This window comes from Thamnophis sirtalis, unplaced genomic scaffold (assembly GCF_051295495.1).
Source record: "Thamnophis sirtalis isolate CommonGarterSnake01/CBP01778 unplaced genomic scaffold, rThaSir2_p1.2 scaffold_2, whole genome shotgun sequence".
NCBI classification, from domain to species: domain Eukaryota; kingdom Metazoa; phylum Chordata; class Lepidosauria; order Squamata; family Natricidae; genus Thamnophis; species Thamnophis sirtalis.
Window position 1 is genome coordinate 20,828,427 of NW_028261382.1, and position 12,549 is coordinate 20,840,975.

Sequence of the window (12,549 nt, forward strand, 5' to 3'; positions counted from 1 at the left end):
CCACGTTGACGAAGGATGCCACTAGCACCCAATTCAGGTTTAGACAACTGTCATGTTTGTTTGGATAAGGCCGTTGATGAGTATCCTTTATGTACTTAATCCTTGGTGCATCACAAGCATGCCATCTTTGTCAGCAGAAGGACCCAATAGTGTAAGTAGGAGTCCCTGGCTGCACTCTGACTCCTGTGCTTTAGCTTTGTCCAGCCCATCTCATATTCATTCCACTGCCAGAGAGAAGAAGCATCTCGAGATTGTCCCCATCTTCAGTGCCAGTGCCACCAGAGAAGAGACAAGCACGGATTCGGTTGCAGATTAAGCGTCGTTCAATCCCATCTCGTGAAGATGGATGGATGGAGACCAGCTCCTAAAAATGGAATGATGGATGCATGGGGTGGGCAAAGGAGCAGAAGAAGTCACACTCAGTAGAGTAAGTGCTCGTGAATGTAACCTTCCATAAACTCTGCAGAACAAGAAGAATTTCTGAAGTTCTGCAGACATTAAAAAAACCTGGATTCTTCATGTAGAATGAAAGACTATCAAGTTATGGCAGCAGTGATTTTTCTAAAGCATCTTACTGTATCTCTGAGTTCCTTGAAGAAGTACTTTCTGGACTACACAGGAGGCTTCATAACGTATCCCAAAATCTATCTGAAGGTCATGTTTCATTCTCTCTTTTTTTTAATAAAAGAATTCTTGAAGCAGATGATAATATAGTACAGATACAGCTATAAGAACTTGCAGCAAGGGATATTTCCTCCCCTCCCTCCCCCTCCATTTTTTTTAAAGCAAAAAAAAAAAAACCCCAAAAAACAACAACACCAAATCCCACATGGTCCAGGGTTGACCTTGGAAATCGATGGCTTTCCAATGTCTTCATTCTGCTGTTGAACACAAAAGGAGCTTTCTTGGTTGTTGTTTTTTTCCTGCAACGTGTATAAAATTATTTTTGTCAAATAATAAAGAGTTTTCATGCAGAAGCAAGTGGGCCCCAACAATTGTCTTTGGGTGGTCTTCCTTCCCTCCCATATACAGCAGGATAAAACGGGGGGAAAAAAGATTGTCATCTTTGTTGTGTCCGAGAACAATGCTCCCATGGCACATGGTTGTGGGGTTGTGTGTGTGTGTTGGGATGTCCGGGTGGGCTGGCCCTTTAAGATGGCTTGTCCCAGAGTGTCCCATGAGTTGGGCTGTGTCTTAGCGGGACAATGTCGTAATGGCTGGGGATGTGGCTGTTTCTGGGAAGATCATATGGATTTTGGATGTAACCAGCATTGCGGAGACGGATCTCGTGAACCACGCTGACCGTGGGCTCTGTGGAAAGAAGGACAAAGAGACATGGTTTTCGGGGGCCATCAAAAGCATCTTTGGAAAGAGCATCCACACGACTCAGAGCAGGGGGGGGTCAAACTCAATTTCATTGAGTGCCGCATCAGGGTTGTGTTTGACCTCAGGTGGGTGTGGCCAGCTCAATGTCACTTGTGTTGGGGCTCCTGTGGGGACCTGAGTGCTCTGCCAGCAAAAACGGGCTCTCAAGCTCTGTTTTTGGCTGCCACGACCTCCTGCAATCCCCAGCCAGTAAAAAATGAGCTCAGGAGCGCCGCATGTGGGTTGGGTGGGGGGACGGGGCCAGGATGGGCATGGCCAGCTCGATTTCACTGTCAGGGTGCCTGTAGTGGCCCAAGTGCTCTGCCAGTGAAAATGGGTTCCCGAGCTCCGTTTTCACTGGCTGAGGGTTGCAGGAGGCCATGTCAGCCAAAAATGGAACTTGGGACCCCGTTTTCACTGGCAGAAGCACTGCGGACCGGTTCTTTGCTGTTTCCAGGGTGGCCTCATGGGCCAGATCTAAGGACCCCAGGGGCTGGATCCAGGTCTTGAGTTTGACACCCCCTGACTCAGACTCCCTCCTCTGATGACCTAGCACACAATCCAGAAACATTTCAAGAATCCCCATCCTTTTGGTCCTTCTATACAGGTAGTCCTCAACTTACGGCCACAATTTCTGTTGCTAAGCGAGAGTTGTTAAGTGACTTTTGCCCCGTGTTATGATCTTTCTTGCCACTGTTAAGTGAATCCCTGCGGTTGTTTACTTTGTAACACGGTTGTTGAGTTTGCTTGTCAGGAGGTCACAAAAGGGGATCACATGATCCTGGGACACTGCAACCGTCATAAGTACATGCCAGTTGCCAAGTGTCTGAATTTTCATAACGGAACCGTGGGAATGCTGCCATGGTTGGAGTGTGAAAAATGGTCATAAGTCGCTTTCTCCAGTGCCCTTGTGACTTCGAACGGTTACTAAACACACTGTTGTAAGTTGAGGACTGCCAGTATCAATAACCATGATGAACAAATTGAAGGAGGAAGCAGAAGTTCAAGAATGGTTTGACTTCCAAAGAGATGAGGGACCACTTCAGATCTTGACACAGACTGAGGGGAGGGAGGAAACAGGAGCAAGGTTCAGCCGTAACTTACGTGAAGTCAGATTTGACTCTCTGTCTGGTTTCCGAAAGATGCCCTAATTAATTCATGAGCCTTGAGCCAAGTTCCAAAAGAAATCCAGACATTTATTAGGAACAACATTTCGGCACTACCTGAGCGGAGTCAGATTTGACCTTCTCTCTGGAAATAAATACTGTGGGGCTAAGACACCCCTAACATCCCTCGGGGGGAGGTTCATTCTGTTAAGATACAACCAGTTGTGGGCAGAGTTAGCCTGCAATATTGCATTATAACCATAGGCTGGGAGGGAAGGAAGGAAGGGTGGAAGGAAGGAGAAAAGGGCAATACCACTTTCCAGCCCTCTCTAAGCGGTTTACAGAGCCAGCCTTTTGCCCCACAATCTGGGTCCTCATTTTATCAACCTCAGAAGGACAGAAGGCTCGAGCCGGTGAAAATCAAACTGCTGGCTGTGGGCAGAGTTAGCCTACAATACTGCATTCTAACCATTGGGAGGGAGGGAGGGAGGGAGGGAGGGAGGAAGGAAGGAAGGAAGGAAGGAAGGAAGGAAGGAAGGAAGGAAGGAAGGAAGGAAGGAAGAACAGCAATAGCATATAGACTTACATACCGCTTCCCTGCTGACATGAAGGAGCGAAGGCTGAGTCAACCTCCGATTCTCTTTCTAAATTTGAGAAATGCCTCCAATCCAAGATACGGCTCTCTTTGCTGAAGAGTTTACTGCCACACCAGCAGCAGGTGGAAGCACAACTCCCCCATTTGCAGAAAATGCCAGGGTGAAGCTAACTCAACAGCCGAGACGCCTTTTGCCTCTCTGCAGAGGTGGGCAGTTCCTGGCCCAGGGCCACATTGGGCCCTTGGGGGGGGGCTCCTGGTTGGGCTCCAGGGTCCCAATCTGCTGGGGCAAGAGCTACGTAATCCCTGGCTTGTCCACCCTGTAATAAACTAAATATAGATAGTCTTTGACTTACAACAGTTCATTTAATGACCGAAGTTACTAAACGTTTAACCACTGCGCACGTGCGTGGAGCAAACTTGCGCACCCACCGAAACTTAGTTGAGTAAAATATGTTATTTTTCACACTTACGATCGTTGCAGCATCCCATGGCCACGTGATTTGCATTTGGAGCTTCACAACCCGTTCAGATTTACGACGGTCACAGGGTCACGTGATCACCTTTTGTGGTATTTTTTTTAGCCAGTCAATGGGGAAGCCAGATTCACTTAACGACTGTGTTACTAATTGAACAACTGACTAATTCAACAGGGATTGGCTTAGTCAATGAGGCGAGAAAAGTCATAAAATGTGGGCTCCGTTCTGGTCGTAAGTCAAGGACTACCTGCCATCACTTCTCCGGGGACTTACCGACGTCGTAGATGTTTTTGTGAGCTGGCGAAGAGGTTGGCATGTCCAAATACGACGCGTCCCGGTGGGCAGGAGACTTCATTTCCACATAGCTGTTCTCGGGCGGTTTGCGGGTCAGGATGGGGGGGTCTCGGATGGTGGCGTAGGGGTTTTCGCTGCTGTTGAGGGAAGCGGAGCTGGAGCTGTGGGCAGATTCCTTCACGTAGTCTGTAAGACAAGAGCCCGGCTCGGTCTCTTAGCGGGCGGGAGCCACCGAGCCTCAAGGGAGGGGGGGTGAGGGGTGGGTGGGAGAGGTTGGAGACCTAGCCCTCAACGCACACAGCATGGGAACCCACCAGTTACGCCTCGGGAATGTCCGAACCACCAATGTCTCGCCAAACCATCTGCTCATCCAAACTCATGTGCAAGTCATGTCCTGAACATTTGGTGGGAAGAAAAACAACCCTTCAGTTCCACAGCGCTCACGGTTACAAGGGACTCGTCGTTGACGGTTTACGGTACGTTTGTGCGCCCACCGTGCAACCAGCCCGAACCCTCCCCCCGTCACCCGTGGAGGAGGAAGCCGTCGAGGAGCATGCACGGCCCTCTCCCTTGGATCTCCTTGGAGATCACGGCCAGGTAGCGGAACCCCTGGTTGAGGTGCGTCAGCCAAGGAGCTCCCCCCCCTCCAGGGAGCTCAACCGCGACTTCAGATTCAGCCCTTTTGGGAACTGATTGATCTCTCGTGGGGCTGTCGGAATCCGCGTTGCCCTTAAAGCAGCTGTTCTCCTGATAGGAAACGGTTCCTTGCTTCGGTTCCTTTATTGCATGAAAACATGTGCAATTCCTTGCTAGGGATCTCGGCAGGAGGATAAAATCCTGCTTTTTTACTTTATTTATCCTTTATTTTCCCCAACATGGAGACCCCCATCCTCCCCGTATTTTCCTCTCTGAGCCCCATAATATCCAACCAACACAGGATGCTTCCATGGTGAGGCTGGGACGCATGTATCTTCAGAAGCCGGCTCTATTTTGACAAGCAACCTTATTGTTAGTTGGTCCTCGACTTAAGACAGTTCCTTTAGTGACCATTCAAAGTTATGATGGCATTGAAAAAAAAGGGGCTTTGGGCTGTTTTTCACATTTATGACCATTGCCCTGTGGCCAGAGGCTTGGCCACTTTCTCATATTTATGATGGTTGCAGTGTCCCGGGGTCCCCCTTTTCTGACCTTCTAACAAGCAAAGTCGATGTAACCATGTTACCAACGTAACAACTGCAGTGATTTGCTTAACAACGGAGGCAAAAAGGTAGTAAAATGGGACCAAATTCACTTAACACCTGTCTCGCTTAGCAACAGGAATGTTGGGCTCCATTGTGGTCGTATGTTGAGGACTGCTGCTATTAGATGGAGACACCATAGAGCAATTTAGCATCCGCTGACAGCTTCATCACGTAAAAATTACACTTGTTTGCAGAATTTCGTAGGAGGACCTGCGAGAAATCAGTCATCACAGAGCTTTCAAGATGCTGCAATGTCTTACTTGCAACATTCAGAGCCTTGCTTGGCACATGTGCCTGATTTTTTTGGGGGGGGGCATCCAAGAGACAGGCCACCCTATCTGAGGGGCTGCCATAAAGAGGTGGGGGGAACTTATTTTCCAAAGCACCAGACGATAGGACAAGAAACGAAGGATGGAAACTAATCCAGGAGAGAAGCAACTTGGAACTAAGGAGAAACTTCCTAACAGGGAGGACAATTAACCAGGGCAACCACTTGCCTTCAGAGGTTGTAGGTGCTCCATCACTGGAGGGAGTTAAGAAGAGGCTGGACAGTCACCTGTCTGAAATGGTGGAGGGCTGTGATGGCGAAACTATGGCACGTGTGCCGCAGGTGGCACGCAGAGCCATTTAGGGCACACGAGGCCTTGCCCTGTCAGCTCCAGCGCACATGCACATGATGGCCAGCTGACTTTGGCCTTTTTTCACCCTCCGGAGGTTTCAGGGAAGCTCTTGAAGCCTGCAGAGGGCCTCCGGGGTGGGTGGGGGAGGCTGTTTTCACCCTCCCCAGGCTCCTAGAAAGCCTCTGGAGCCTGGGGGGAGGGCAGAAAAAGTGAGCCAAAAGCAGGGGGGGGGAGCGCTGGTTGCACACATATGCACGGGGGGGGGGCTCATGCACACTGGGGTTGCATGCATAGCATTATGGGTGTGGGCATGCCCATGTATGACCTCCCCCTGCGCACGCGATCCAAAAAAGGTGAGCCATCACTGGTCTCCTGCTTGAGTTGTTGGTTGGACTAGAAGACCTCCAAGGTCCCTCCCGGCTCTATTCTGATTCTGGTTTCAGTTCCTTCCTCCACACCTTCCCCTCCCTTCCCTTCTTCCTCTCGTTGAAATCCAACACGGGCTGAGATATGGCTCCATTTTTCACGGGCTGTAAGAGAAGTTTCCCTTCCCTCTGAAAGGGCTTTTCTCTCTTCCCTCTCCTGCTCCCTTTGGAAACAGGTTGCAAGGACTTTCTCTCCTCCATGCCTCATGTAGGGAGAGTGGAAACCAATGCGATCGATGAAGGACACGGACAGGTGTGGGTGGGAAAAAGTCAACATGGCAGCCCAATTGCACTGCCCTTTTTTCACAAGTTTGATCTTGACTTTTTTGATCCCCTCCCCCCCCCTCTGCAAACACTTTGGCTTCAGGTGTCTCTAATGAAATACTGGCTGTTTGAGACCCTCTGTTTCAGTTTAAATCAAATTTCTATAGAGTGATGGGGAACCTTTTTGGCACCGAGTGCCCAAACGCATACACAGCTACACGGCAGAGCCCCAGAAACCTGAAGACAAGCTGGCCGGTTGCGCATGCACACACCACAAACCAGAAGAGCCGCTGACGATGGCGCGCATGGCAACAGAGAGGGCTCTGAGTGCCACCTCATAGGTTCACCATCATGGGTTTATAGAGACCCTCCAACATCCAGGTCCTGGTTGTCCCAAAGGTGTTTTTTTTTCAAAAGGCAACTGGACCTTTCCTGTTTTTTTCCCCTTGAAGATGTTTCACTTCTCATCCAAGAAGCTTCTTCAGTTCATCTTGAAGCAGATGATAAGCCCGCATAATTTGCCGTCTGAGAATTTGCAGCCGAAACACAACTTGATTCAGGAAGATTATATTTGGCATTTCTGGATATTGATATATTTTTTCTATTTATGACATTCAAGGCAATGAATGAATGACCCTCCGGAGCAAGGAGGCTGTGCAGGGGGAGCGGTCAATAGATTGGGCCCTTGAGGGCCTCCTGATTGGGCTCCAGGGTCCCTGTCTGCAGCTGGCAACTCAATACAGGTAGTCCTCTACTTACAACAGCTCATTTAGTCACCGTTCGGAGTTACAATGGCACTGGAAAAAGTGACTTGTGACCATTTTTCACACTTACGACCATTGTAGAATCCCCACACTTACGACCATTGTAGAATGATCAATATTCAGACGCTTGGCAACTGGCTCATATTTACAACAGTCGCAGTGTCCTGGGGTCATATGATCCCTTTTAACAACCTTCTGACCAGCAAAATCAATTTGGAAGACGGTTTCACTTAACAACCATGTTACTAAGTGAACAACTGCAGTGTTTACCTTAACCACTGTGGCAAGAGAAAGGTCTTAAAACGAGGCAAAACCCGTTTAACAAATGTCTTGCTTAGCAACAGAAATGTTGGGTTCAATTGTGGTCATAAGTCGAGGACCACCAGTATGCGGCTTGCTTAGAGCCCAAGTTGTTTGCATAAGGACAATCCAGGGATACAAGTTTGATTTGAGATTGACTCTTCAGCCCATGAAGTGGAGAGATTCTGGGAGAACATGCAGGGTGTCAGGCCGGCAGCCATCTTTTCTTTGGGGTCTTTGGCCTGCCACATTTTCTATTGTTCCACTATGCATTTTCTATAGTGGGAAAATGGGGGAGGGGATTGTACGGAGTTAGATGCCATGTAGCCATAACAAAATTCTTTCTAGAAAGCCAAGGTCATCCTTTGTCCTCTGCACCTGACCGGAACTGGATGGGTGGAGCTGCCAGCACGGCAGTGGGAGATTGGGCCATGTAATGGACTGATGGGTGTGGGGGCAAGATCTGGAACTTTCAACTGGGTGGGGAAACCCAGGAAGCTTTCAGATTCAGATTTTCCCAGATGTGCCAACATGGCTCTCTTAATAAATTGGAACTTTGAGCAATACTTTGCCTTGGACTCTGATTTAATTTTGGATTCTGTTTGGAACCCTGACACAGTGTCCTTCATCAACGTAGAGTTTGGGAGGGTCCTTCAAAGGAGCAGGACAGCTGTTTGGTGACAAGCTGCCCTTCTTTTGAAGTCTACATTTACAAGGACCACGAGATATTTCCTTCCTCCAATTGTATCTACAGCTGTGTGCTTTGAAGACCTGGTCTGGGGAGACTGATTGAAGGCCGATCTGTGATCTTCATCACTGTGGAATTGGCTCTTTCCAAGGCCTGGCCTAACATGCTGAAGCCCTGTGTCAACCCTGAAGTGAACCTGGCTGAGCCCAACTTGGAAGCTTCAGGGTTGTCACAGAATGGAGGAAGCGGGGAAATAGTTGTTGAGACTCTGGAAAGAGTGTAGAAAAGAATAACCAGGACGATTAGGGGACTGGAGGCTAAAACAATTGCAGGAACTGGGCATGGCTAGTCTAAAGAAGAGAGGGACCAGGGGAGACAGGATAGCAGTCTTCCAATATTTGAGGGGCTGCCACAGAGCGGAGGGGGTCAAGCTATTTTCCAAAGCACCCAAAGGCCAAAGAAGGAATAATGGATGGAAACTGATCAAGGAGAGACTCAACCTAAAAATAAGGAGGAACTTTCTGACAGCGAGAACAATCAACCAATGGAATAGAAGTTGCTTTCAGAAGTTGTGGGAGCTTCATCACTGATGAAGAGATGAAGAGACTGGACTGCCATCTGTCAGAAATGGTGTAGAGTCTCCTGCTTGAGTGTGGGGTTGGACTAGATAACCTCCAAGTCCCTTCTAATTCTGTTAATCTAATCTAATCTAACCTGACCTAATCTAATCTAATCTAATCTAATCAAATCAAGGTGGGGTTTTGTAACCAAAGCAATAACGTTTTCCTGTGGGAACCAAGGACATTCTTACAGGTGGCTGGCCAGAGGAGGAGCAAACAACCGGCCAGCAACTGGATTGGACAGCGTGACCAGTGACTTGGGGGAAAGGGGAAACTTTCATTTTTGAATTAGGTGAACTTTCAGAGTCGGCTTTCACCAGTTGTGCCAATACGAAGCATCCAATAAAATTGTTCTTTGAGGGATTTGCCTGCTTCGGAGTTCTGCTTCCTGTGGGTACATTACTTGGAACTCTGACATGAAGCCGACTCTCACACCCTGCTTAAGACGTTGCGCCTCTTCCCTAAAGTGCGGAAGTTGAACATGAGCATAATCTCTTCTCATCTCCCCCCTTTGGTATCAGATCTAAAGAGTGAGAGTTCCAAAAATTGGACCAGAGACCCCCAGAAGTTGTAACCAAACTGCAGTGTCCTTGACTAAAAACAGTTCATTTAGTGACTATTTGAATTTAGAAGAGCCCTGGGAAAAGGGACTTAAGACACATTTACAACAGTTGCAGCATCCCCGTAATGTGATATGAATTCAGACCTTTGGCAACTGGCATGTACTTGTGACGGTTGCAGTGCCCCGGGGTCATGTGATCATCTTTGGCAACAAGCAAAGTCAATGGGGAAGCGAAAGATTCACTTAACAACCATATCACTCACTTAACAACTGCAGTGATTTACTGGGCCGCTTTGAAAAGGAAGGCTGTAAAATGGGACCAAATTCACTTAACAACTGTCTTGCTTAGCAAAAAATGTTTTGGGGTCATTTGTGGTCGTAAGGGCACAAGGGGGAAATTGTTAAATTTGTGGCTGGATCAAAATTGTGTCAACTCTATTCAAGTTCATTCAGTGTAGATGGAGATGAAATGAATTCAAGTTCTTTGAGCTTTGATTCACCTGGACACACGAATCCCAGGGTTGCCAAAGGAAGAGAAAGCTAAATACCTGCATCTCCTAATCGTCCTCAAAGAGAAGAGAAGGTAGAAAAGAATTGGCACTCTTCTGGCATGTTACTTGGAAGTTTTAATTTTCTTTCAGAATATTTTTTCCCCCCCGCACGAAAATTTGAACCATGAAGGGAAAGCTGTACAAACAGGTCCATATCATCCTTCCAAAGCATTTCAGATTCATCGTTTGGGTAAAGGGGAAAATGGAGGGGAGGGGAGTTGAGCATTTTCTAATTTCCCTGCCCCTCCAACCTTTTTCAAATTGAAGGCCTGTCCTGGAGATTTGCAGAAATGAACCTTTCTTATTCTCCATGATTGTATAAATATATTTATAATATAATTATACATATATAGTTATCTACCTCTCTATTTCTATCTGTCTGTCTGTCTGTCTGTCTGTCTGTCTACCTACCTATCATCTATTTATATCTTTCTATCTATATCTATTTATCCCCTCTCTCTCTCTCTCTCTCCCCCTACCTACCTACCTACCTACCTACCTATCATATCTTTATCTCTCTATTTCTATCTATCATCTCTATCTATCTATCTATCTATCTATCTATCTATCTATCTATCTATCTATCTATCTCTATCTATCTATCTATCTATCTATCTATCTATCTATCTATCTATCTATCTATCTATCTATCATATCTTTATCTCTCTATTTCTATCTATCATCTATATCTATCTATCTATATCTATATCTATCTATCTATCTATCTATCCATCTATCATCCATCTATCTATCTATCTATCTATCTATCTATCTATCTATCTATCTATCTATCTATCTATCTACCTACCTACCTACCTACCTACCTACCTACCTACCTACCTACCTAACTTTATATCTATCTATCTATCTATCTATCTATCTATCTATCTATCTATCTATCTATCTATCTATCTATCTATCTATCATCTACCTATCTACCACCTACCTACCTATCATCTATTTATATCTTCCTATCTATATCTATTTATCTTCTCCTCTGCCCTCTCTCTCTCTCTCTCTCTCTCTCTCTCTCTCTCTCTCTCTCTCTCTCTATCTATCTATCTATCTATCTATCATCTATCTACAGTTACATGCCCGTGCGCAGATGCACACACACACACACAGAGCCACACACACACAAATCAAGGAGAGAATCAACCTGGAGCTAAGGAGGAATTTCCTGACAGAACAATTAGCCAGTGGAAAAAGCTGCCTTCAGAAGTTGTGGGTGCTCCACCATGTCTGGAGTGGTAGGGTCTCCTGCTCGAGCAGAGGGTTGGACTAGAAGACCTCCAAGACCCCATCCAACTCTGTTATTCTATGTTCTATATTTTATGATTGATACCTACCCAGGTTTGACCAGATGAAAACCAAAATGGAGGATCGGTGCATGTACTTTTGGACAAAACAGAAAATCAACTATTACATATTTCTTCCCCCGTAAATGCTAGACACAATCTGAAATCTAGTATTTACATGAAACTTCATCGGAATACCCACAAACTCCTTCTATGCCTTGATTTAAGCAGATCCTCAAGGCTCTCCATCTTGTACTATTTTGTACTACTATCTTGTAATATTTCCATCCATTAGTTTCTCCACAACTAGAAGATTTCTAAAAGAACCTATCACGATCCAGATAATCTGTTTTAAGGAACATCCCTCCCTTGGCCTCTTCAGTCAGTTTGGGGTAGCAGTTAAATCTGCTACACGAGGAGGCTCACGTCCTGGTCCTCTCTTAAGGCTGGAAGCCAGCTGGGTGACTTCGAAGCGGCCCTTCTCAGTCCTTTGCCCTGGCTGAGAAGTTGAAAAACTTCTAAAACTGAGAAGAAGAAAAACATCAAGGGTTGCCACAAAGAAGCGGGAGTCAACTTATTCTCCAAACTCCAAAATAGAACAAGAAGCCATGGGTGGAAATTAATCAAGGAGAGAAGCAACCTAGAACTAAGGAGAAATTTCCTGACAGTGAGAACAATTAATCAGTGGAACAGCTTGCCTCCGGAAGTTGTGGGTGTTCCAACACTGGAAGTCTTTAAGAAGATGTTGGATAGCCATTTCTCTGAAATGGTATAGGGCAGGGGTGTCCAAACTTGGGAACTTTATGAGTTTTGGACTTCAACCCCCAGAATTCCCCAGCCAGGGAAATTCTGGGAGTTGAAGTCCACAAGTCTTAAATTTCCCAAGTTCGGACACCCCTGGTATAGGGTTTCCTGCCTAGGCAGAGGGTTGGACTAGAAGACTTATAAGATCCCTTCCAACTCTTGTTATTCTATTCTATCCCAGTGGACAAATTTCTTTTGCCTAGATTGAGAAGTTGAAGACCATCCTGGAAAGGCGATACTTATGAAAGACCTTCTGGAAAAGTTGGGAAAAAAATAATCCTACACAGAGTTGTCTTCTTTTTTTTTTGTCACCAGGAACTAAGCTTGACCCAACGGCCATAACAACAATTCTCTTGGTTACGTTGAAAGCTCACCCAAGTAATGGGATGAGAAGGAGTAGAGAGGAGAAGGCAGAAGCTACTGGCAAGAAACTGCACGAATAGTCAGGGGTCACGCATGGGTTGGAGCACATCCTTCGGCTGAATAGTTTTCAAAGTCCTCCCAAGGTGCTTCTTTTTGTAATAGTTCAAAAAGAAGCCTGGGGGAAATGAAAGCAATGGTCTTCTTTATAAT

At 46.5% G+C, this 12,549-nt stretch overlaps 1 protein-coding gene across 1 annotated transcript in view; it reads right to left on the minus strand.

Moving 5' to 3' along the window:
* Positions 1–12,549, minus strand: part of MEGF11 (multiple EGF like domains 11) — a 451,035-nt gene continuing 438,486 nt past the window's right edge. The window contains exons 20-21 of the mRNA XM_087707602.1: positions 3,819–4,025; positions 1–1,311 (exon numbers count right to left, since the gene is read on the minus strand). Coding sequence (XP_087563728.1) covers positions 1,151–1,311; positions 3,819–4,025 — 368 coding nt within the window. The 3' untranslated portion in view covers positions 1–1,150. The remainder of the gene's footprint in view (positions 1,312–3,818; positions 4,026–12,549) is intronic.